This window comes from Lontra canadensis, unplaced genomic scaffold (genome assembly GCF_010015895.1).
Source record: "Lontra canadensis isolate GAN:19392208 unplaced genomic scaffold, GSC_riverotter_1.0 scaffold20, whole genome shotgun sequence".
In the NCBI taxonomy this organism is placed as follows: Eukaryota; Metazoa; Chordata; class Mammalia; order Carnivora; family Mustelidae; genus Lontra; species Lontra canadensis.
The window spans coordinates 374,233-400,361 of NW_022631014.1; the positions used below are offsets into that span (position 1 = coordinate 374,233).

The window sequence follows — 26,129 nt, forward strand, 5'->3', positions numbered from 1 at the left end:
GCTGTAGAGAGAGCATGGCTGCTCCATTTCATAAAGGCAGGTTTAAATTACAAAGTGAAAAGCAGAAGATAAGGTTTAGGTGAGTTGTCTCTCTTCTCTGAAAGGGGAAGAGACAGGGGAACCCTTGAGTTACGTGATCAACACCCAGAACAAATCCTGGGTTTCTGCCATAAATATACTAGTAGCTGGTCACCTGCGTTCTTGTCTTCCTTCTTGATCTGCAATTCCTGGAATACTGTGGGCACTTCACTGGGCTAAAAAATTAAATAAATTAATTAAATAAAAATAACTGCTTTTCATTACAGAGAAACCTCCAATTGCTTTTTTCTCTTAACTAACATCTATACTTAGTTACACAGACCTGAGAGAAACTAATGATACCTTACAGTAAGAGTGTGATTGAATTACCTTCTGTTAATTAGGAGTTTCTAAATCACCTTGATCCCCTTGGAGAAAAGACTTGATATAAGTAGACAGTAATAAAAGTGGTACTATGTTTCATTCTAATTGTATCTTTTGAAATTCAATTAATGTTGTAATAATTGTTTTAAACAAGGATGTCAGAACTCAAAATGGTCCTTGGTGACTTGAAAGAGTTAATGTAGCATCCAGAAGTTCTTAATCCCTTTCCGGAAGTAGCTTGCTCACTGAATAATTGGGTTTAAGGAGCTCGAGTTCCCCATTCTTCTGCAGGTTTTAAGCCAAGTTTTAAGCCATTCTTATCAGTTCCTTGAGGACACTCCCCTCCATCCAAGGGGTAGCCTCTGAACTCACTGTCCTGAAAACTTCCAAGACTGGAGACTTAAAACAGCAGAGTGTTGCCCTTTCCTTCCAGCTTTCCAGGCATTTACTAGAGGCAGTGGGAGTGGCTGGCTGTAGACTATATCTCTGCTGGACTGTGCCTGGCTGCCCCTCAGGCCCAGCTGTAAGCCCCTTTGCAAGTTGCTGAGTCCCTCTGTCCTCCCATTCCTTTCTTCTACCCTGATGGCAGAGGCTGCTTGAACACCAGATGCACTTGGGTTTCCCGCCGCGTGTCATGCAATCACATTGTTGTTATAGTTTGCGAAAGCGGGAGATGCAGTTTCCAGCGTTAAGAGGCTGACGTGACGTGACCAAAGGCCTGGCGAGGATGGGGTTTGTGTGTGTGTCTCCTTGAGGCAGCAATGGTGCCCAGTGACTCATCACATGCCGTAGGCTGCCCATTGAGTGTGAGGACTTTGAGTCTTCCCACAGTGATCGTGTAAACCCCATGTAATTCTGTGTAGCACACCAAGTTATTCCCTGATGAGATAAGGCTCCATAAAATGGGGAGATGAGAACATTATTATAATTTAAATGCATTTGAACTTTATAATATGTGTTCTCCATACAGAAAAGTACAGTACAATATATTATTATATGAACTAATAGGAATTATTATATGCTTTTTCTGGATAGTTTTATAATTCGGTGGAGCTCCTCTTTAGGATAGCTTAGGTTCTGACTTGTTGCCTAATTTTCAACAGTTTTTGTTTCCTTGGAATATCGTATTGTACATGACCAACAAGAGCCCAAGAGCAAAACCAAAATTCTTTTCAACTTTTTGAATTTCTGTGTACTTCCTGAAGCTGAAACTATTCAGAAGTTTTAAAACTTCGCCAACAGTTTATAGTAGGATAAACATTTAAAATCTGTATGCTGGCTTTATAACTAATCTTTTGATCTGTTAGATCCCTAGGTATTTCCAGAGCCCTTTTCTAATACCCCAAGCTATTTTGCCTAATGGAGCTTCTCCAGCTTCTGGTCTATTTAAACATGTTTGGGAACATACGGAGACCTGTGGTAATGCTAAACCCCAATTAATCTAGAAATAGGAGTGAATTTCGTTTCAATCAGTGTTTGGTTATGGCTTAATAGTTTATTCAGTTGTCTATATAAAATAAAATTTTCTTATCTGTTTTAAAATATGATTTTTGATAAGGTAGATCACCCTGGTGCATTTGTTGTTTTAATTCCTCTGAGCTCTGCCTCTGTGATTTTTGCCTTTTTTTCCCCCCCTTTTTTTTCAATCTTTTATTCCTCTTTGTAGCACTCCCCCCAAGCCCAGTTTTCTCTTTAAAGTGTTTTCTCTCATCTTTGCTCCTTTCTCCTCTCCTCCAGTGTAGCAAATGTGTCTAACTAAGGACTTCTAGTGGCTGACACTGGAAATGCCACTCAGAAATACCCACACGTGTAAACATTTGGCCCTCCATATACGCTGGAACTGGCAGAAAGCAAGAACCCAGGGCAATCAGTTGGTTGTTTTGATTACATGATACTATTTATTTTCATGAATTTTATACTGAATCCAAATTTTTTTTAGGTGAGTACAGGAGAAACATATATTAGTCTGTGTGTAATAAGCATAATATCTTTGTCTTGTATTTATGTGGTAATTCACTTGAGAATCTGCAGTTTAATTAAAACTTAAGGTTTAGACGATTCACAGACCTGTACCCCTGGGGCTAATAATACATTATATGTTAATAAAAAAGATTTTTTTTTTAAAACCAACAAAATGAGGTTTATAAAAAAAAAAACAAAACTTGAGGTTTAGTGTGTGAAATGTCACCCTTTCTCAGTGTTGTGAATGTCATTATATATTAACTGGAAGTGAGAAGTGGTAGATGGAGATGATGATGGTGGTAGAGGAGGCTTTATGTCATGTGAAAATTTAACTAGATACTTATGCATGAGATACAGTGTTGCTTTACAGGATTTGATCTGAAGTTTAGTGCATAAGGGATTCATGTTGCACCAATATTCAGATCTCAAAGTTATGTAACAGGAGAGCCACATTCTTTCCTTAGGTACATACCACCCTAGCTCTGAAGTGACCTTTATGAAAAATCAGAGTATATTGAAAAGCTAGAGATTCTTGGCTTCCTCAGTGCAGACCCTGGGTCACTCATAACTCATAATTCGCTCCAGATTTATCTAGCACTTGGCATCTACTCTGCAAAAAAAAAAAACACAAAAAACAAAAAAAACAAAAAAAGACGGTTGTTAAAATAGTTGAGTACAGTGTGGAAGCAGGCTTATACAATGCTAAAACCATGCTTTGGTTGAATGTCATAGAAACTGAGAGTTTAACTGGACTTCACAAAAATATTTCATGGGATGTTTTGAAAAAAAAAAAAATTCAGAAGGGTTTTGAAGTGCTCTCCCTTTTGTAGTCACTTTGGCTATGACACTTGTTTTGAAAATGCAAATGTATTTGAATGTGATGGCTACATTAAGGAACAATTTTAACCTCACATTTTGTGTTTGGGTGTGCAGTTTTGACCACAAGAAACACTGGTGGACACAGAAAACTTGACCTGGCTGACCTGCATGCACACAGGCACCTCAGACAGCACCCAGCCCCCGCAGTTCATGAGCGCCTCTGGAGCTGGGCCCATCCCACAGCTCCTATTCCCCTGCTTTCGTTGCACATCACCCCCTCCACCTCGGGTAACATACAGGCTGCAACCCTCAGAACACCCACTTCCCAAGCAAACCTCAGGTCTTTTTCAAGGTCAGTCGCCCCATGCTTTGCAGTAGGTTTGCGTTCCCTAACTCTTTAACATCTGCAGAGCGGATCTATGACTTTTATTCAGTTCCTGTCTGTTTTTAATGTGTCACTGCAAAATTTTTGAATGCTCTGGCCCTAACCCCATTTTCCCCACAAACCTTGTGATTTTTATTGCATGGAGCAAATGCAAGAAAAAATGTTTCTGTATACTGCAATGATTTTTAGGAACCTGCACATCCCATTATAGTAGAACTATAGGGACAATTACCAAATGCCCAAATCCAGAGTTCCCAGGCCCAGATCCACCCTCCTTCCAGAAACTCTCCTCACACATCTGTAAACATCTAATACCCTGTTCTGTTCCTTCCCCTCTGACCGCTCCTGCTGTGTGTCATACACCAGTTCTCTCTGCTTAAAGTTAAGTGATTCGGGAGCATGACTATGATGCTTTCATCTCATTTGTCTTCTGAAATTCCTCCCTTGGAGATGTATATCTGTTTTCATCTCAGCCGCTACCTTTGTGCAGAAAATCCCAATTTTCCAGTGCCAGAACTAGACCTCCACACACAGACTGCCTCCTTGTAGCCACCTACTCCGCTCTACTAAGGGAGAACTCCACATCCTAGAGGAGTGAACACATTAGAGACACCTTGTAACCTGTGAAATGCTTTCTGACCCACTGTGGGGTGTGTCTTATCTGTCCAGTTACCCCTTTAAGGGGAAAGAGTCTTTGGCTCTTCCCCTGTGTCCACAGCAAGCCAGTCACTAAAACCTACTCTGTCCCCTACACAGTCTCCCACTTTCATCCTTTCCCAGCCCCTCTACCACCTCCCATGTCCCTCCCCTCCCTCCGGAGCTTTGGCTCCCTGCCTGCTTCCTGTCCCCACCTTCACACCCCCACCCTGCATTTCTTCCTGTTTCTCTGTCTGTTGCTCACAGCTGTGATTAGGTATCCCATCCAAACTGACCCTTCCCCGCTTTCCTCTAACCTGGTGGAAGTGCCTAAAGAGGGTAATGATACTTGACATTGATTTACATCCCCACCACGCCTGCAGTGGGGCCCCAGATGCCCTAGCAGCCAGCTGTGCTCCTCTCTACATGCTGGCCAACAACTCAGGAGTGGTTTTCATCTGGCAGTGCTATCTATAGGTTCTTTCTGTAACTTTTCTCTTATAGAGCGTTTTTTTCTATACTTTTCTCTTTTGAGTTATATAGTGGAAAAATGTGGAAGTGGAAGTAAGGTTTCAAGAGGAAACTAAGACAAATTACTCTGGAAACCGTTTGTTACACAGAAATTGTTTTTATAGTGGCCTTGCTGGAAGGGATGATGACTGCACTTATTAATGACGTGGCATACCTCATCCCCTAGATGGGGATCAGCTCTCCACAGACTGTGGCTGCGGCCTCTGCACCCCCCCCAGCTTTCCCCCCACACCCCCTCTCCTCATGTGAGCTGCAGAGGGGGCTGGGGTTAACTAGCAGGCAGCTGGGCAAGGACCCCCACAGGGATAGAACTTTGACGCTTCATTTAAGTATGTGATTTTCCTGTTATTTTCAAGTATTAAAAGCTGTCTCATATTTTCCAACAGTAACTCTCCCATTGGTTCAGCTCTGGGACATCTTGCTGGACTTGGACACTTTGCTGAAAGCAAACGTTACCTCTGAATTTTCAGTTTCGAAGTCACGAATCCCAGTGTTCTTGTATTTGATTCTAAAATTCGTCAAAATTCTTAAAAACTTCTTTTTAAAGTATTAAAAAGAAAGGTGGTGTTATTAACTCAGAGAGACATGACTTTTTCAAGAGCCCAGAAGTGAACACCAAAGCTTACAGATTCCTGAGAGAATTCCCTTCTTCTCTGTCCCATTCTCAGCATTAGCGAAGTGACTCAATTTGTATGCCTGTGTAGTGACACTAAGCTTTCTAGAGACATCCGCACAGATAATTCTGACTGAGGGGAGAGCACTGCTTTGGACTGAATTGGGTGGTCTTCTGAAGACGTCGATCCTTGATTCATGTTTGCTGTTTTCCTATCCATTCCCCAAGTCCTGAGTGGCAAGTCCTGCTTTGGTCCAGGGTGGTACCTGAAGCCACACCTGCCAGCTGGACATTTGCTGGCCACCAAAGCCTTCCATGGATCTCCACGACAGCCTTGGAACCCGGGGGCGGGGGGAACCTCAGAGGTCAGGGCAGGCGTACCGTTTCTCTAAGCCTCTTGGCAGGTTTAAGAATGATGCTCAATTACTTGAGTTTGTTATATGTCACAGAGTCACAGAATCTGTGTCAAGGAACAAACCTTTTTTGTTATCTAGAAGTTCCCTTTTATAAGGACATTAGCACTTCTGAGACCCTGTAACTTCATTACAGATAGCTACAGCCAAAGCAGCAGCAGCAGCCATGTGTGAAGATGGGGACAGGCAAAGCCAAGTCTTAAGTGGAAGGCATTTTCAGCCTGCAGCTGAGGTCAAAGCAAGATAAAGGGAAAAATCTAGAACTCAAAATCTTATGATTAAACTAATTTCACCCAAGGACTTGAAATTATTGGCAAATTTTTTGTAATTCTCAAAATCTATGTTCCTGGGATGAAAGGAAATTCGGTGTACTGTCCAAAAGCAGACATAAGATCCTTCTATAAAACTAGACTTGCTTATCATAAAAACATAATTTTCCTACTTGATGTGCAAATTTTAAAGCATAAAATTAAGAAGCAGTCTATAGAAATCTAGTGATATAAAATATATTAGTATAGTAACAGTTCTCAGAACCATATCCATAAATGGAGAAGTGTGCCTTATACAAATAGAAGAGTTACTTTCAAAACAGAATATTCTTACTAAAGGCATTTCTGGTTTCTGTCCAGCTTAATAAAATGTAAATTTTTTTACTTGCCTTTAGTTGAAACATCCTGCTTTTCATCTGCTTGAGTCTTGTATTAAAACCCTAATTTATATATAATAGAGTTGATCAAATTTATGAAATGGGTTTCTGGGCTATGTTAAATTCATAGATTTTCCTAATCCATTAGTTCCAGAAATTTAGGGAGTTACTGGTAACTGGACACTAACAGAAAATCTATTAGCAACAACTACCCAAAAGCATCTTGTACTTCATAAATAATATGAGCTGTCCTCGTGGGAAGTTACCAGGGTTAGCAGCAGGATGATCTCATTGCTGAGCCAAGACCCATAGCTCTGTGTTTACAGGGATCAATGGAAACACATTTGCATTAATGCAAATGATGCTTCTAAAGCCAACCATTCTACTGGCCTTTATTACATTGACATATTCATGTAATATATACAGAGAAAATAATGTAACTTAATATAAAGCAGTTTCTCCCTTTGACTCATCTGTTGATGTCACTCCCCTTGTATTTGCTTTTGTCTACTCTGAAATGCTTATTCTAGTTGCTTCATATTAAATATGAATGATTTCTCTCTTATAATGATGAATTGTTAAGTGGAGCCAAGCAAATACTTTATTGTTGTCATTTTAAAAGAAATGTTTTCTCAAAGCACTTTACAGAAATATTTTTTAAAAAAGACAATTCTCAGGGTGCCTGGGTGGCTCAGTCGGTTAAGCGTCTGCCTTCGGCTCAGGTCATGATCTCAGTGTCCTGGGATCGAGACCCACATAGGGCTCCCTACTCAGCAGGGAGTCTGTTTCTCCTTCTGCCTCTGCCTGCCTCTCTGCCTGCTTGTGCTCTCCGTCCCGCTCTGTCAAATAAATAAAATCTTAAAAAGAAAAAAAAAAGACAATTTTGGTGGAAGTCAGTAGTAGACATTATACCACCTACTGTGTGTAGCACCTGTCAGTTGTTATTGGATTCCTTTCTGCTTTTGTGTGTCTTTCTGGCTGGAATGCCCTTTGCTCAGCTTTCTTCGTGCAGTTAGTTCTCCTCCTACAGCAAGACACGTCATGGTGCTGTGGAAAAGCAGGGGCTTTGAGGTCAATCAGAATGCATTGTTTCTTAGTGGCAGTCCCTTCGCCTGTCTAACCAGAGGACGTTGGGGAAGCAACTTAACTCTCAGGCCCTCAGTGTTCACACCTGTAACACCAACACTATAAATACCCACCTCCCGTGGGTTTTGTGAGCGTTAAATGAAATAGAAGGCACCAAGGACACACCTGATGCAGAGGACATGTTCAATGGCTTTCATTTTGATTCAGTCAGTCAACACTGGTACTGTTTATAATCACAGTTTGTTATAAAGCTGCAGACCTCGGCAGAGATGGGCGCCCACTACATCTAATGGCCCTCCCCATGTTGTCTGTGCTCCTTCCGTGCCATGTGCTCTACATTCAGTCCTAGCTGTGAGCTAATGAAGCAAGACCTCAGGCAGCTGGGTGGGCAGGCAGGACGGTCCACCACCTGGCCCTGCCCTCTCAGCCTGCGCTGAGTGCACTGAGAGGAGCCCACAGCCCAGAGAGCTTGCTGGGGAATACCCAGTGGGGTTCTCTCACTCAAGGACAATTTATGCAAATACTGCAGGAGTTGAGGATTACTGAACTCACTCTCTGGACAAGAACTATAAACTGTTTACTATACATTAACGTAAGTACCCACCCTAACTGTAAATATGTACCCTAAAACTATAAAAAGACGTCAACTGGCAATTCCTCCTCCCCAAGGAAGTGGTGAAAACATTTAGTAACAGGTGTGGCAAGATGAATCATCTCTGCCAAGGTCTGGATGTGCTTTCTTCCTGCCTTCTCGAAGTTCTGCTGGTTGTTTATTGTGGTGCCTGACAGTCTGAGGCTGGTTCCCTCTAGAATACCCCTCCAATATGGTCTGCGAAAACGTGCATGGTTGACATCCAGACCTGGGAGGAGTGGCTTCTCGCTGTGTTTGCCTTCTCCACCCTGGTGGAGTTGTCCCTTCATATTTGACATACTGCTCATAAATAAGGGGTAGAGTGTGTGCTCAAGTCCCGTCCGCAGACAGAGCGTCAGCGGGTCACCATGACACTGTTCCGGAACCCGGCCTGGATCCTGAGGGAAGAACCAAGCAGCACTCGGAGGACTTTGAGGACAGGAGGTTTATTTAACGCCAGCGGGCTCAGAGGAGACTGATCTCCAAAGGTCTGAGCTCTGGACAAGCAAGGGGGGTAATTTATACACTTCTACTTCCACATACTTGGCACTTTTGGTGCGCGTGCGAAGCGGAGCAGGGAGAAGAACCGGGAAGAGCCCTGGGGCAGGGACTGGGGCTCCCCTGCTGGCTTGGTGGGCCATCTTAGGACACAGATTTTTCCTCTGTCACACCACCAGTTACTCCCCCACTAAATAACCCATCTACCTACTGTGGCTTAGGCGTATTTAACTTTGTCGTGCCCAGTAGCATGTGAGCTACAGTGGCAATGCCACATCTTGTGATGATTTTTTTTTGCCTGGAGTCCTGGGTCAGCAACTCTTCTGTGTTCATCTGTAGCACTTAATCAGGGGCCCCCACTCAGAGGACCTCAGTAAAGGATTGAGCCTTCAAGAGTTACAGAGCATCCGAGGCTGGTGAACTTCTCTCCAGACCCTTGAAATGGATGTGCTGGCCTCAAACTTTGCATGTATTTTATAAACCGAAAGGTGCTTAACTGTTTAACCTTTAGTGACACCTTAAACTGGAAGAGGCTTCTAAGAAGAAGAACGTGACTTCTTGTTGCTCTCAGCTTCATCACACCAGGCTTTTCAAGTAAAACTAAAACTAGTAATGGATGTTTGAAACATTGCCAGTGAGGCGTGCTCGTCCAGCTAATCTTGGGCTGCCAGAAAACGCTCTGCCAGGCCCCCTGGATCAATGGGGGAGTCCATGGTCACATCTGCTTGCGAGTGCCTTAATGGCGTGTCCTTTCATTTACTCCTCACAGCATTTTGAAGGTAATGTCTTTTATTAAACTCATTTTATAGGTAGGAAATTAGGGCTCATTATGTTTAACATCCTGGTCTGGATGGCAAAGCTCATGAACAGCAGAACCAGGATTTGAGCCCGTAGAATCTGTGCTCTTTCTGCCCCCACACCGTCCCTGGTAAGGGTGTGTTCTGACCACCTTTCCCCCACAGGTATGCGGGAGCCCGTGCCTAATGTTGTTCTGTTCTTCTACATTCCTGCTCTTAATTGCTCCTTGTCCTGCCCATCTTCTTCCTGACCAGGTTCCTTTCATTGCTGGTATTTTTTTCCCTCCTTTTTCCTATTTGCGTGATGGAGGCATGGTTAGCTAGTTCTTTGATAGTGGGTTGTGACAACCACCATCCTTGCTTAAAGAAGTCCTTGCTTCTTCATATCTGTCATTTTGGCTTGACATCAAAGCTGCAAAAGGTTACTGATGACGGTATGAACCTTTTCAGTATGCAAATGATGTCATGGTATGAATGACTTTATATCAGTGTAATTGAGCTCTTAACTATTCATTTTTATCATTGCCTGTTCAATATGTCAAGCTATGAAATAGAATATTTTAAGTTACAGGCATGACTCAGATCTTGAAGAATGAATGTGAAAATACTGAATTCCAAAGTGTGAGCTCTTCCACTGGAATATAGGCTTCTTGAAGATAGGGGCTATATCCTGTATGTCCCTTTGTCCCCAGTTCCTGCTCTGGGCCATGGATAGTGAGTGAAGGCATAAATGAACACCTGTGTTGGCCTTAAACTTTGGTGTTCACTGTAATTCTCTTAGAACGATAGACAAGTTGATAAATGCTGTGTGACTCTTTTGAAGGACCTAGTGCATTTAAGAGGCACATTGATTATGCTCTGGTTTGTAATTAGTCAAAATAGGGTGTTCCTTCTTTGAATTATACAAATAATCCAACCTACATATATTTGGTTTCTATAAAATAATGACTGTGGCAGTTAGTGTTAAATACTATAAAGAAAAACAAGGCAGAATTTAAAAAAATGTAGAATGATGGATGGGTGTTTGTGATTTAAAATAAAATGGTCATGTAATATAGATGGGTAATATTATAATGCAAAATATTTGGACATTTAAATACAAAAAGTGGAAATCTATAATTACGGTAAGCATCATAATGGTACCCAATTATGGTATAATTTTACCAATTATGGTACAATTTTGGTACAAAAAATGGCTATACCATTTTCATAGTGATTTTAGAGCCAAAAGGATTACTTCAGACAGATCTTTTCCTAACATTTTGGTAAGTAAAATAATCGATCAGTTGTGCCCTTATCCTCCTTTTCCTTTTCTTTTTCTTTTTTTTTTTCATTCAAGCTTGCCTGCTAAAACAAACACATGTAATTTGGAATAAGAACTCAAAATTGAATCTTTTATTTTTATTTATTTTCTTTTCAAAATTAAGTCTTTTAAGATCATTGTGAGGAACATTAAAAATACTAGTTTGATGCATTAAGTAAACACTGTTTTAGGGGGCAACTGGGTAGGTCAATTAATTAAACATCTGGCTCTTGGTTTTGGCTCAGGTCATGCTCTCAGAGTTGTGAGATCAAGCCCTGCATTGGGCTCTGTGTTCAGTGGGGAGTCTGCTTGAGACTCTCTCTCTCCCTCTCCCCCTCTCTCTGCCCCTCCACCTTGCACTCTCTCTCTAAAAATACATAAATAAATCTTAAAAAAAAATGCTGGTTTTTTTTTATCCTCATGGTAAGTTTTAAACTAATTTTCAGATGAAGGCATTTTAGCTGAAATGAGTAAGGTGTGTAGGTGGCAGAGCTCTCTGTAAGATGCCACTGAAGATTTTGTTAAAATGAATGACTGAAAATATAACTTAAAACACAGATCAGATGTGTATACATATTTATTTGTAGCTTCTCACACTGAAACCCCATTCAGCATTGACACAAGGTTCAAATTCAGTGTCGTACAAGCCTAACTATGAAACACGATACTCCCAGTCTGTTCGAACCACTACTTGGAAGGCAGGATTTTTCATTTTGTACATACACGTTTGGACTGAGTCAAGGGAAGTCAGATTAAAGAGCATTTTGCCCCAGCACCTCAGCCTGTTTGGAGAAGAGAGCCCCCTGCTCGTGCGTAGACGGGTGCTTGGTCGTCAGGTGTAACCCTGTGTCTGGGTCTTCCCTTTGCAGATGATCCAGTCCCTCAAGGCTGTGATTGAAAATGCAGATGCTGTGTATGAAAAGATTGTACATTGTCAGAAGGCAGGTAAGTGAAAGTTTATTTCTTCTCTTTAAAATGAAATTTGTAGCATCATTATTTATGTTCTTAAACTATTTTATCTTTTGCTGGAAACTATATCCAGGAAATCAGATGAAGAATTATTTTTCCATAGCTAAAGAAAATACTAATTCACTGCTTCTCGAGCCTGGATAACAAACTCACTTGGGGGAAGCTTTTAAAGTATACTGACACAGTCTGGGGTGTGGATGAAAAATTCCTAGCTGTTAAATGTCCCAGGTGTTTCTGGTGAGCAGCCAAGATGGAGAGCTGCTGCACTGACCTCCTTCTCCTCAGCTTGCCCTATGCTGCTGACCCCACTTTGTTCCCCCCATGACCTTCCATCAGGCAGTAGGAAGGGTGAGTGGGGCTTGAGCAGAGCTCTCTCTGCTGTAAGTTCTTAGAAAGGAGAGTGGGCATTGGTTAGAGCCCCTTGACACTTTTTAATGCACTGGCATGTTCAAATGCTGATGGATTCATCCATTTAATATCAAAATGTTATACCAGATTATAAAACGCTACCATCTGATGATTTTAGCCGAGATAAAACCAAAATAACTGTTCTGCATTGTACTAAGAATAGACAAAATGGAATTCTTTCAATTTTCCTATTTTGTTAGGGCATCATTTTGGAAGATGTTAATATGGAGAATATTTGTAACGAATAAATAACAATATCTGTCCTTAAATTCTAGGATTTCTGGTTGCTATTCCTTTTTTTTTAAGCCCTTATTTATTTTTTGTAATCTCTACACCAAGTGTGGGGCTCCAACTCACAGCCCTGAGATCAAGGGTCACGTATTCTTCCAAATGAGCCAGCCAGGCGCCCCTGGTTGCTATTCTTTAACATCAAGGGTCTATAAGTACCACTTAGTCTGAAAAAAAAAAAAAATAATCTCTTATCTCAGAAATGAACTTGTTAAAAATAGATCAAAGACAAAGATAGATACATGTGACAGTTTTCTTTTTTGGTGTTTATTGACGGAACATTCACATTAGTGACTAACCAACACACGAAAATCCTCATCTTGTTTTATTCATTAGCAAAGTGATCTTTCTATGTCTAGTCCTTTCTGGGCTAATACTCTCTACAACTGCAACTAGAATGAGATACTTCAAACACCATTTTTATCCTGTCAGTGTTGTACCAAAATTATCCAGTAGCTGACTAGAGTCTGGTGTATCAAATCTAAGCTTCTGACTTCCCATATAAGGTTATCTACTAACGGGCCAGCCCATTTTGCCAATGCTATATAAAATTTGTTAGTTAAATCATCTGTTCATTCATTTAATAAATATGTTTTGAACTTCTGCCATACCAAAGGTACTTGTAAGATGTACTTGTAAGAGCTATCACATACCAAAATATTAAAAAGTAAGCAAGATAGTTGTTTGCCTTCTAGAACTTTTCAATTAAGCAGGAGATTATGAAAGTAATCACACATACTCAAATGTATTGAGTACTTATGCTGTGTTACTTAAGAGTCTGAATTTGGTTGGTGGGACAGTGGGGAGCCATTGATTTTTTGAGCAGAATAAGAGAGAACTTGAGCTTTAAGGTGGTGATCACAATATCTGTGTGCAGAGAATTTTCATGGGCAGAACCCAACTGGGAGGCTGCTGGGAACAGTGAGAAGGAAGAGAAGTGATAGTATGCATCCAGCCTGGCCTTTGGGCAGCCTTTCCCACTTCTCAGTGTGTTTTTCCTTAGTCAGATTTTCATAAGCCTCTCCTCTGGTAAGACTTCTCTCCCCTCCTCTTGGCCAGTCTGTACATTTCGTCCTTTTGTCTCAATGGTCTTCCAGGAACCCTTTGTGATTGCAGGAGTTACGTCACCTAACCATTCTATTCAGCCCTGCGGATTGTGTTTGGTTCAGCTCTCAGAGCCTCAGTGACTGTGTGTTGTATTAATGTGTTCCCTGTCCTTTAAACAGGCTCGTGACCTGCTGTGCCACAGGCTTGCATGTTGAGATCTCTGTATTTTACCCACAGCACCTGTTCTCACATTCTACACAGGGTAGTAGAGTACTGACTAAATATGATTTCACTTGTACTAAGTACTCAATTCTACTCAATTCATGTATTGTCATGAGAATTGTGGACTGTTAGAATCTGAAGCTGCATTTATCGGACAAAAAAGAACTATTTATTAACAATTAGAGTTTTTGTCAGTTCTGTGCGACTTCATTGGTTTATGAAATGTGACTATTTCTAGCATAATGCAGCTTTCCGTTGTTGTTCTATTGAATTTCAGTGAGGGATATATTTGCTTGTATTTAAAAAGCTGAAGAGTGTTGCCTATTAAGAACTTTGCTTGGAGGGCAAACAGGAATAACCACTTTGTAATGGTGCACGTTGCTCTGGGCTGGAAGATCCTGAGAAGCACGTAACGATTATCTTTTGGTTTCACAGCTACTGCTCAGCGCCTACACAGCCCTTCTGTTATCCTAAGTGCTTATTTTAGAATCCTTGATCTTTTGTTTCTCATGTTTACAGTTATTGGAAGGGCATATAGTCATTAGTCATAAGAAGAATTGCTAATTTGTATTGGGCTCAAAAACATTTGCATGAGATTTTACTTCCGATAAATAATTGCTGGTCTGCTTACAGAACCTTAATCTGACAATGACAAAATGAAGATACAGGTACCAAGCGCCATAAGCGAGGATTCTTTCAGAAGCATTTCAAACTTCTAAACCCAAATTTATATTCTTCTAGATAAACTTTCATCCAAACAGCTCCGTGAAATATGGAATCACGCAGCCACTTCCAGCCCATGTTCAAAAGCATGCCCAGTTTGAACAGGTTCAGACTCCCAGCTCTCTGGTTCTTTAGAAATGGGTATTGCTCATGGTGTTCTTAGGAAGAGGGGGTAAGGCAAGAGAAGAATGCTAAGAAGTGAAGACCTCCAGCCAGGGTGGGCTAGGATCCTGCAGACCTTGGCAGGCAGACACATGGCCAGAAGTGATCCCCTTGGGGAGGACAGGGCAAAGGAGATGAGTGGTTCAGGCAGCCTGCAGAGCCCGTTCTTTTAAGAAGAGAATATTGCAGCACAGAGGGCTGGGGGGTCAAAGGGACTTCTTTATAAGCAAATCATGTCCCTAAAATTAGGAAAGAGCCACTGAAGAGGTGAAGAGGAAGACCTTAAAAGATAAAACAAGGAATCAGGAGGGAAGAAGGGAGGAGGGCAGAAATCCAGGATAGTTGTGACCAACTTGACCTTAGAAAGGGGGCTGGGCCCCTCTTCTTCCCAGACACTCCAAATAGCTATGACATCGAGAGAAATTCCAAGGAGAGGACCGTTTTCCATTGGGCAGGTGGATGCAGACACAATGCCATAGGAGGGCACCGGCTTCGGGAGTGAGAGAGTAGAAGGAGGGCCTCCGGACAGGGGCAGAGTCCAACGGCCTAGTACCAGCGGAGGGACGGATGGCATTGCGGGGGGGTGGGGGGGGTGGGGGGGAGAGGTACAGGAGGGATGGAGGGCAAGTGGGTCTGGGCCGATGCGTGAGTGAGAGAGGGGTCAGTCAGATCTTGCGTGGCTGTATGCACGTGAGTGTGCATTTCCAGGATCACAGGTGAATGAACACACTCTCATTCTCTCCTAAACCTAACACATGCTTGTGTTTCCAAGACAGGGCAAAGGAGGAGATTGCTGGGGAGCACAGGCAGGGGAGCTGGACTGAGATCTGTGGAGGGGGAAGCTTCATAGGAGTTCTTCTTTAAAAAGTTTACAGAAGGTGTGGCCCCTGGGTGGCTCAGTAGGTTAAAACCTCTGCCTTCGGCTCAGGTCATGATCTCGGGGTCCTGTGATCGAGCCCCACATCGGGCTCTCTGCTCAGCAGGGATCCTGCTTCCCCTCCCCGTCTCTCTGCCTGCCTCTCTGCCTATTTGTGATCTCCGTCTGTCAAATAAATAAATAAATAATCTTAAAAAAAAAAGTTTATAGAAGGTGATAAAAGGGTAGCCAGATTCTTTCTGGGGATAAGTCTTTTCCACTATGTATTATCTATCTCTCTTTTGTTGGCCCAAAATGGCAGCCTATCTTTGAATTTTAATTTCCTCTTTGGTCACTGCTTTGATCTGCTTCGTAAAAGATAGGAAGACGATGTAGAAGGAAACCCAAACTGCCTTGCTTCAGTGCATTGGGTGTTTTTTATCTAGTGAATTTAATCGGAGAATAATTTGCTCTCCGGAAAGGAAAAAGAAGTCAATGACTTACTTCTTATTAAAGACAGCACTTACTTTCCACTCCCTTCTGAACCTCATTAAAATGACGGTTAGGGTTTGTTGGTTGTTTTTTTTTTTTTTTTAGGCATAAGTCCATCAAGACAAAATGGGAGGAACAACATTATGGAAACTGAAAACTACCCGAACAAGTGGCAATTGGCTTAGGTGGTGCAGGAGAGCCAAGTTGGAGGCTGGCAGCGGGCACTGCATGCAATCTGATGTATACTGCCGGCCTTGCCTACCCCCTGCCCCCCCACCTGCGCAGAACCTGGGGGCAGCACGTGCCTCTCTGCAGGTTGGGGTGAAGGTGGGGATAAAGAGAGAATCATCTGAGAGGGGGGATTAAGGAGCTGTTAGACCACAGATGCCTGGGAGACAGCACGTGTCCTGACAGCAGAAATGTGAAAATAACAAAATTTTCATCCTTCATTTGGGGAGTTGAGTAGGTAATGTCCAGGAAAAAAAAAATGGAACATTATCATCATGTTCCTTAGAAATATGGACATAAACACTAAAACAAGAAACAAACAACTAAAGGGGTCGAATATAACTCCTACTAGAAAGGGGGAATGGGTAACAGCGATTTGGCTCTTTAAACTATGTACATAATATTGATAAAAATTAAATTACTAATCTAAATTTCATTTAAATGACTAAATTAAACAACAGAAGAAAGAAGGAAGGAATCAAGGACCAGAAGCTGTCCCAAGAATCCCTGACTGAGAATGTTCCAGGAGAAGGCATGGGCCACACTCCCCAGGTGTGGGGACAGTATTGAATGATTAGGTGGGGTTTCTGCCAAAGAAACCCGCTGGCATTGTGGGCAGGCCCAGTGCACAGGTGACATCCGGATGCTTGGGTGGGCGACAGCCTAGTTCCTCTTCTGGCAGGAGAATTGATTCTACCCTCTTTCTGAATGATGGGGGAAGATCAGGCTCTAAATGAAAGAAACTCCAGCCCACCCCAGAGTTATTTAAATAGAAGCTCCTTTTCTAAAAGCTCAAAGGGATTCTCATGCATGGTAGGGTCACATCATTACCTAGTGAAGTGGGATGTAAGCTAACTTTAAATAATGAAAGCTTTTGTTACCCTTCGTTTTAATCCTTTTAATGGAACACTTTCTATAACAGATTCTGTAGGTCCCTGCTTCTTTAAACTTGCTTTCCCAAACATAATTTGAACTTTCACGACCGCGGGTCATTTTGAGAGGCATCTGTTATTATCTTGCAGTTTGATGGCGAGTCCCCTAGGAGCCCATTTGTTCCTAGAGGACCCCTAACCCACTCTGCCTGCTCAGATCCTATTCCAGGGTTAATGGTTTATTCGTTACTTCCATTCAATTTTCACTTCCTACTGCTAATTTGTACTGTATCCGACTGCCTATTAGTACACCGATGCTTTTTTTCCTTTCTAATTTGCTGCTTCTAGTCTGCTGAGCAGTTGGCATCTCCCCCATGGCCAGGGTTGATAGATTTGTCTCACTAAACGCAGGTGAGAGCCTGATGCACTCCCACTCAGAGAGAACAAGCAGAGCACTGGACCAGGCCTGCATGTCCTGCATTTGATTGCTCCTTTTTTTATTTTGCAAACTCCTCAGATCTCAGCGTGTTCCTAGGAGCTGGGGTTACCAGAGAAGCAAACTGTCACCATCCGTCACTTGCTTGGCTCACGTCAGTGTCTTACCCAACACAGTAAACATAAAAGCAGCCGTTAAGATTTATCCTGGAAGCACCTCGAAAGTTTGCAAAAGGAGACCTGTAACTTCTGTTTTCATTTATGTCAGGGTGTTTCTCACCTGTGTCTGACAGAAGTAAGAGGTTCTTCCCTGGGGATCCAGGGACTTGTGTTCTTGTGCCTTGTGTGTGCCGTTAGGTTAGTCACTACCCCTCTCTGTCTCATTTTTCTCCTTCTGTGATTCCCTCCTGGTGCCACATGGGTGCTGAAACGCAGTGACCGAAGATCAGTTGTCTAATTAGCAATTTTGGAATGGCTTGCTTACAGTTACTTAAAAGGATTACAAGATTAAACAAGCAAACAAGCGGCCCCATCCAGTGGCATGGGGACACTTAAATTGCAGCCGCTCCACATGAGTTTCAAGCAGGAAAGTTAATGCCTAACATTGAAGGTGCAGAGTGACCTCTCTTAGTGTGAGACACGGACCTGGAGGCCGACCGTAGAAGTCCTCCAGGACGCTCCGCATCTGTACTCTTCTTAAAGAACGGAGACCGAATTGACAGATCCTCCCCCAACCACTTCATTTAACTCGGTTAGTGAAGGCATGGGAACCCAAGAAGTTGCAAGTCTGCCCCACCTGCCCTTTTGTTCCCCCAGAAACCTTCATTGCTGATCAGGGAGAGTAAAAAGAATGATCACAAAGGTGACATCTAGGCCCAATTCAGGGCAAAAAAAAATTCAAAATAAGCACCTGGTACCTAGAATCCTCTGCCTTACCACACTTCTTCATCTCCTGTGCCCGCCACCCAGTCGCATTTTAAGATTCCCACAACCACCATCATACTAACAGAATTCCTCCTAAGTGTGGTCGGAATCTCCTGGGGATGCTTGTTTTAAATGCTGTTCCTTTGCCTCACCACCAACAATGAATCTGAGGGGATAGAGCTCAGGAATTTGCACCTGAATGAGGACATTCAGGTTTTTGAGAACCTCTCTTTGGAGGGTGGAGTGGAGCAGGCCCCCTCTGGGGTTCACACTCCACAAAGGGAGAAAAACTCTTCAGACACAGACATGTACTTGGTCGTGTGATTGGTTCGCAGCCAAGTTGTCTTCTCCAGGGGTGGATCCCTTTTTCCTAATATGCCTTTCGTGGGTGAAAGTTCTCCACAAATGAAGGGGAGGGAATTTGGTGGGGATGCTTGACCTTCCTGAGATACCTGTCCTGTGAGCAAATCCCAAAGCTATGCTTTCTTGTCACTTCTTCCTCCCTCCTCCTTTATAAACCCACAAAGTCTAAAAGCATCACTTTTCATTTAAAAAGGAACTCTCTGGGTCATCTCCATAGGAAAGGGGTCAGGCTGCTGTCAATTCTGGCACTCCTATACACTTCTTTTTTTTTTTTTTTTTTTTTTTTTGCTACTGTTCTGTTACACTGGTTTATTAAAGCTGAGAAGAACCACAATTCAAATAAAGTCCACAGATAAATCGTCTTTCTCAGACAAATACCAGAAGCTTATATATATATATGTGTACACCTAATCAATATCTTTGGGTCTAAAATAAATAGTCCAGATGATCTCTAAGGCTTTTTCAGCTCTCAAATGTTATGGTCTACAAGTCCCATAATAAAATAGAAATAAGGCATTGTAGTGAGTAAAAGTGAACAAATGCGTTCTAAGAATGTTTAAGCAATATTTAGAGATATGTCTTCTTACAGGAATAAGAAGTTTAAAGCAACTTTAATTAACCTGTATTCTTGCATTACAGGTCAGTCAGTGCCATGTCAAAAACATGTCATTATACATGTTAACATAGGATAGGAAGAACATAGTCATGCATTTGCAAAATGTGTTCACTGACAAGATATGCTAATTATTTATTAAAGTTGCAAAGAAAATTAATAATAATGAAAGGACTTGAAGGGATGCAGGATCCATGGAGGCAGAACAGAAGGAACAGGGCTTTCTAGGTGGGCCGAAGTGTAGAAGGCCTCATTACCGAGCTGTGCTTTCTGCGCACATGAAATATATCGCCCTGGTCTAAGGGAAGTACTTGCTTCTGGAAGCAGCAGAAATTAGGTTTGGAAATAGAGCTTGCTTCAAATGATGGAACCTTTTAATTCAAGGGTTAAGTATTTGGGGTTGCCTTTCTAGACCAGCATTTCTCAAAGCTTGATTCAAGGAACACTGATCACGCTCCTCAGCAAAGGATCTCATCACCAACTTTTCATAACAAACTTACTCCCCTTTGGATATTCTCAGTACACATTACCGTGCTAAATATCCTCCAGTTTAGCTCAGCCTGTCCTGAACTTACATTCTTATAAAGCCCTTGTTTTGAGTTCTGTCAGTGTCTTAATGCTTTAGGAAACTGCTGTAGGTGGTGGGGGTGTGAAATAGTTTGGGACAGGCTCAGGGACTCATTGATTGACTCATCTCTGCCCTTTGCCCTCCACATTCAGATGCTCCTCCCAGCAAAGGAATGTGGATGCTTGCAATGTGAGAACAGGAAGGAGTTGACTGCGAATACCTGTGTCAGGTCTGGTGAGCATGATCACAGTAGGGCGTCACTGCTATAACAAATACCAGGGACATCACTGTTTATAAACAACAGAAATGTATTTCCCGCAGATCTAGAGGCTGGGGAGTTTCAGATTACCGTGCCAGCAGATTTGATAGGTGGCGGGTCATGGTCCAGTTCCTGGTTGGTAGATAGCACCTTCTTGCTGTGTCCCCACATGGTGGGAGGGTCTAGGGAACTCTCTGGGATCCCTTTCCTAAGGATACTAATCCCATTCATGAAGGCTCTACCCTCATGACCTATGCAGCTCCCCTAAGTCCCACTTCCTAAATACCATCACACTGGACATTAGAATTACAAAATATAAATTCGGAGGAGGACACAAAAATGCAGACCTTAGCAGATGGTCCAGTGGAAAAAGCTAGTAAGCTGTTGAAGCAACTATAATGAAGCTTGGGATGGAGTCAGGCTTGCAGATAGAACTGGTGTCATCCATATGGAAGAGTTACTTGCTTGGATGAGTTCTCTAAGGAACAAGGTGTTGGGAGGAAATACTGAAAATCCAGGGACATGATTATGAACCCCTAATTCAGTACTGGTTATTTTACTTTAACCTCAAGTCATAAAAGCATTCCTAGCACACCTGATACCAAGCAGTTGGCTTACTGTGTTTTCTTGCAACTTGAATATAAACTCCTTGGGGCAGGAATTTACTTATCACATATCCCAAACTCCAACAACAGTGCCCAGCATTCAGCAAATATATGTTGAGTTGAATTGAATGTTGAATGCTGCACTCATTCGATCATTCTTATTCACCAGACACTTACAAGGTCCTTACTCCCAGTGCGACAGAAGCTGGGGACTTTGCTCCCTGTCCCCAGGGGACTTGGGCAGAAGTTCCAGAGACAGGCCTGTAAAGAGAACCCCACTGCACAGCGTACTTCACACAGTGGTAGCAAGAGGGCACGCCCTCCACAGCACGCCCTGCGATCAACTCCATCCTGGGTGATCAGCGAACCAGATCTCAGAACAGCAGCTGAGTCCTGCAAGTGGTTTTTCTGGGAATAAGGCAGGTCGGGAAAGAAATTCCAGGCAGGCAGTCAGGAGGGCATGTGCAGGGTGACACAGGATGGCCCATGCCAGCAGTGGCTGTGACAAAGGCAGGAGCAGCAACTGTGGTTGGAGGTACCGGCAGGGGCAGCACAAACCCGGAAGCCTGGACATAACCTTGAACGACAAGGAAAAACTTGATATATCAGTACTGCATAAAAAGAATTCTATATAACAAAAACTATCAGAAGCAAAGTTGCAGCAAAAACTACAAACAGAAAAAATGTAAGCGATACATATCACAAAGGACTAATACTTCTGCTCTGTGAGGAACCCCTCAAATCAGTAAGAAAAAGGCCAACAACCCTATATTCTTTGCAAAGAATTTGAACATAGTGCATGATAACAGAACTCAGAAGACTGAAAACAAAGTGAAAAGATGTTAAGCCTCTTTCGTCAAAGGTGTAGAGCTGTTCCAGGTACGGGGAATACAGTCATGAATAAAAAGTCTAAACCCCTGCCTTCGTGAAGCCAAGATCTAGTTGTGGAAGACAGAAAAGAAACGAAAAGCAAATAGATAAAACATTTAGGTGTCAGGCAGTGGTGAGCGTTTCATAAAAAAGGGGCAGAGAAGGAGAGAGAGCGTGCCAGGAGAGCGGGCAGGGTGGCGTTTTTAATTAAAGTCCTCACTGAAGCGATCAGTGAGTTCTGATGGGAACATGATTGGAGGTGGAGAGCAAGCTTTCCACACATCTGGGAAAGGGATGATCCCGGGAAGAGGGGCTGTGGAGGCAGAGGCCTTGAGGTGAGGGCGGTCCATGTATCAGTGGAGGAATTAGTAGCCAGTGTGGCTGCAGTGTCTGCAGGACAGGGAGGGGTGGCGGGTGGGAGGGAGGGAGGGTAGAACCAGCATGAACAATGAGCCAGAGCTAACAGGAGGCCAGACATATGGGCTGGCTTTGTTCTCAGTGAGGTGAGCAGTCTTTTCCTGGGTCTGAGCGGATGACTTGAGGATAGGGCGTGGGGGCAAGAACAGTGGCTAGAAGACCATTCAGGAAGCTTTTGCAACAATCCAGCCCCGTCTGTGATTATGGTTTGATGGGTGGTAGTTGGGTGGAAAGAGGCAAAATGGTTATATGCTGGATATTCGGCTATATTCTGGATATGTAGATTGGATGTGGGTAGGAGGGAAGAAAGAGGGAAGTCAGTATGACTGCAGGATTGGGGGCTGGAAAGTAGACACTGCTCTTCACTGAGGTGGGAGGACTGAGCAGGAGAGGCTTGAGAGGGAAGGGCAAGGATTTGGTTTGAACAGGGTAAGTTATGCCTAGTTGAATTCCATGTCTAAAGTTCAGGTGAGGGGTCCAGACTAGAGGTAATGAGTTTGGAATCCATAAGCACAAAGTGATCTTTTAAGCCTAGAGACCGTCGTCATCTAAGAAGAGACTGGGTGGAGAAGATGGAGCCCTGGCCCTCCACCATTTAGCTGTTGGTGGGAGGGGTGCCTGTGGAAGACCAAGCACAGGAGGTGTGGATGCAGCCAGACAGGCAGGAGGAGAACACTGTGATCTTCTAGAAGTTGAGTAAGTGAGGTATTTCAAGGAGATTCCACTTTTCACGCATCAGATCCAAACGTTCATATCCAAGACTGCAAAGTTCCATCACACAGGGGTCATGATGGATTGGTGAGGCTACAGGGCAAAATGATACCTTTCACATTGTTGGGGGTCCACACCTGGGGAGGGCCGTATGGCAGTAAATGTCAGATTTACACGTTATGTACATGTTGAACCAACAATTCCATTCTTTCAGAGTTTATTCTACAGATACAATCACATACTTGAGGAAGGACAATGTGTATAGAATTTTCTTTGCAACACTGAGAACAGGCTAAATGTTACCCTAAGGGCCCTCGTTAGATACATTCTGATAAATCCACATAATAGAACACTATACTAGCATAAAAAAGAATAAAATCTAAATCTGTATATATACATTCTCCTGCCCCCAAAGGTGCTATGGATTACACATGCACAAGGAAGATCTTATAAGTACATATAGGTTAAATCTATCTATCTATCTATCTATCTATCTATCTATCTATATAGTTTTCAAAGTCAAACAGTGTGTGCTGTTTGCTAACATTTGTTTTAAAAGGTGGGGTAGGAGAATAGGGCCCTGTGTGTTTGTGAGGGTGTGAGTCTGTCTGGGAGGATTTGTAAGGGGGAGTCAACAGCAGGTGCCTGATGGGATGGGAGCAAGGAGACTGGCGGCTAGGGAAAGGAGAGAGAACTCCGTATACCAGTGTAGACTTTTTAAATTGCTGAGTCATATCACAGTAATATCTGTTCAAAAATTTAGATAAGAAGAGGTACAAAAAGCAAGGGAGGCACGGACAGGGTAAGGTGAGGAGACCCGGTGTGCCGTGGTGATCGTGTCACACTGAGCTAGAGAGACAGGATCCAATTTAAGAGTGGCAATCCAAGTAAAGGTGTCCTAGGTTTAAAAAGAAACTAATCTTTGAGATAATTGGGGTGAAGAAGGCCTTTTTACTTCTCAGCGAAATGAAATGGGGAGGGTCCTGCTAACAGCCTCATGGCTCCTGTGACCCCAGCCCGCGTGCTTCACGTGGCCACGTGGTAAGGATGGTGGCCTGGCACTTGGATTCCGCACAGGCCTGAAAGTTATGCAACTTCCTCTCACCTCGATTTACCCAGATGGAGCAGGCTGGCAGAGGAAGGAAAACCTCCCTCATGCAATTCATTCACAAAGTGTGCCGCTGTGGATGTGGCATTCTGGGGATCTTGTCATCCATCTGGGTTTCAGGGATATATTTAAGAGACCTGGTTTATCTATCCCACCTCATGTGGAACGGGATTTAACAGCTCAGAAATCCATCTTAAAATAATTTGGCTTTTGTTAATGCCAAGATTGGAAAGAAGGCCAAGAAAAAGAGACTACCAACTGGAACTGTATGAAAAATAATTAGGCATTTCCATGTCTCTGTGGGGATTATGGTGTAAAGTCCCACGTGTTAGCAGCACACACAAACTTCAAGCCCCTGGAGTCTGGGGGCAGAGTGTAGAGTTTACAAAGGCTGTGTATTTTAACGGGTGCTGTAATTAAATTAGTTGGAAAAAAAAAATCAGATAACCGTATTTTGTGTTCAAGATACTTTGATGTGCCACAAGGCACGTGCAGAGTGTGCTTATTAAGGTACTTTTAATATTGTTGATAAATCATCCTCTTGAATGAGGTCCCAGATAGACCTGTGTTATATGGAATTCCATCTTCCAGGAAATATCTCACTATACCCAACTTGGGAAATTTGAAATAAAATATAAATATATATTTCTTTTGTCACCATTTGAAAGATTTTGCACTTTGCTTATGGTTTCTATTTTCAACACAGAAAAAAATATTTTTGTACTGGTTGTGTTTGTGATAAAAGTTTTTTAGGGCAGCAAAGTAAATTTTCAGTTGAAAAACTAATCTTTAAGTATATAAGTTTAAGGGGCGCCTGGGTGGCTTAGTGGTTTAAAGCCTCTGCCTTCAGCTCAGATCATGATCCCAGGGTCCTGGGATTGAGCCCCACATTGGCTTTCCGCTCAGCGGGGAACCTGCTTTCTCTTCTCTCTCTCTCTCTGCCTGCCTCTCTGGCTATTTGTGATCCTGGTCTGTAAAATAAATAAATAAAATCTTTTTTTTAAAAAAAGTATATAAGTTTAAGATCAATATGTTTCTCTAAGTATTTTTTTTAATTGTATTTGTTTCTAAAAATATTTAGCCTTGCACTACATGGTGTATTTTAGAGTCATATCATTTAAATCAGTAGAGAAAATCCCAACCAGAATGTTTGAAGGGTCATCTGCTTTATGTTTGGCATGAAGAAATGGCATTCATTTTAATCGAAGAGGAAATGATGCCATGTTTCTTGAGTCTCCCTTCCCTTCCAAGCAAAAGCCTCTTTTTCATATCTTAGTTATTTATTGTATGTTTCATGTATTTTTACATTTCTATTTTATTTTTATGGCTGTTTGGCTTTCATCTAAGTTTATCTGTGATAGGAAGCAGGAAATTTAATAGAAGCTCCAGTACGCCCTATTCTTTGCAGTTTTAGTAACGTGCTCAGTTAACTTAATTGTATCATCCTGGAAAATTTATACTTATTTATTAATTTTTATAAAACATACTTAATCTGTCAGCTTTACATTTTATTTTTGGTCATAAAGCTTTAAGCCCTTCCCAAAAGAAACTCTTTAAAATATTTAGATTATAAAGTATTTTGAAATAATAATTGGAAAATTATATGAAACCAATACCTACGTGTACAAAAAATTTTAGCTGTTTAGATTTTCAAGAGATGACATGGAAAGAAATGACAAATTTCCAAAATTAGTTCTTAACATTAAAGAAAACAAATCATAGGGGCACCTGGGTGGCTCAGTGGGTTAAAGCCTCTGCCTTTGGCTCAGGTCATGGTCCCAGTGTCCTGGGATTGAGCCTCGCATCAGGCTCTCTGTTGCACGAGGAGCCTGTTTCCTCCTCTCTCTCTGCCTGCCTCTCTGCCTACTTGTGATCTCTGTCAAGTAAATAAATAAAATCTTAAAAAAAAAAAAAAAACTTTAAAAACAAACAATCAAAAAACAAACAAACAAACAAAAAATCATATACTTTTGTATGGCCAGACCAATTTTTTAAAAATTTAATATTACAGCTAAAAATGGAAAGATTAAATGACTTATTCAATTCCCACCGTGGACACCTGACCCTGTTCTTTGTTCACATGGTCTATCTCTTCCATTCCCTTAAGCCAGGATGGAACTAAACTCTCATAGAAGTCACCTGAGTATGGGTTTTCCCTTTGTCCTTTCTCTGCTGTTGGATCACCAGCTCTTCACTTCCTTAATTCTCAAGTTCATTACCACCAAGGAATTTGAGCAGATTTTCTTCTTGGTTAACATTCCTAAAGA

The 26,129-nt window shown here is 42.3% G+C and overlaps 1 protein-coding gene across 1 annotated transcript in view; it reads left to right on the forward strand.

Annotated features, from left to right (window-relative positions):
• Positions 1-26,129, forward strand: part of PLCL2 (phospholipase C like 2) — a 186,359-nt gene that overhangs the window by 133,136 nt on the left and 27,094 nt on the right. The window contains exon 4 of the mRNA XM_032860915.1: positions 11,592-11,667. Coding sequence (XP_032716806.1) covers positions 11,592-11,667 — 76 coding nt within the window. The remainder of the gene's footprint in view (positions 1-11,591; positions 11,668-26,129) is intronic.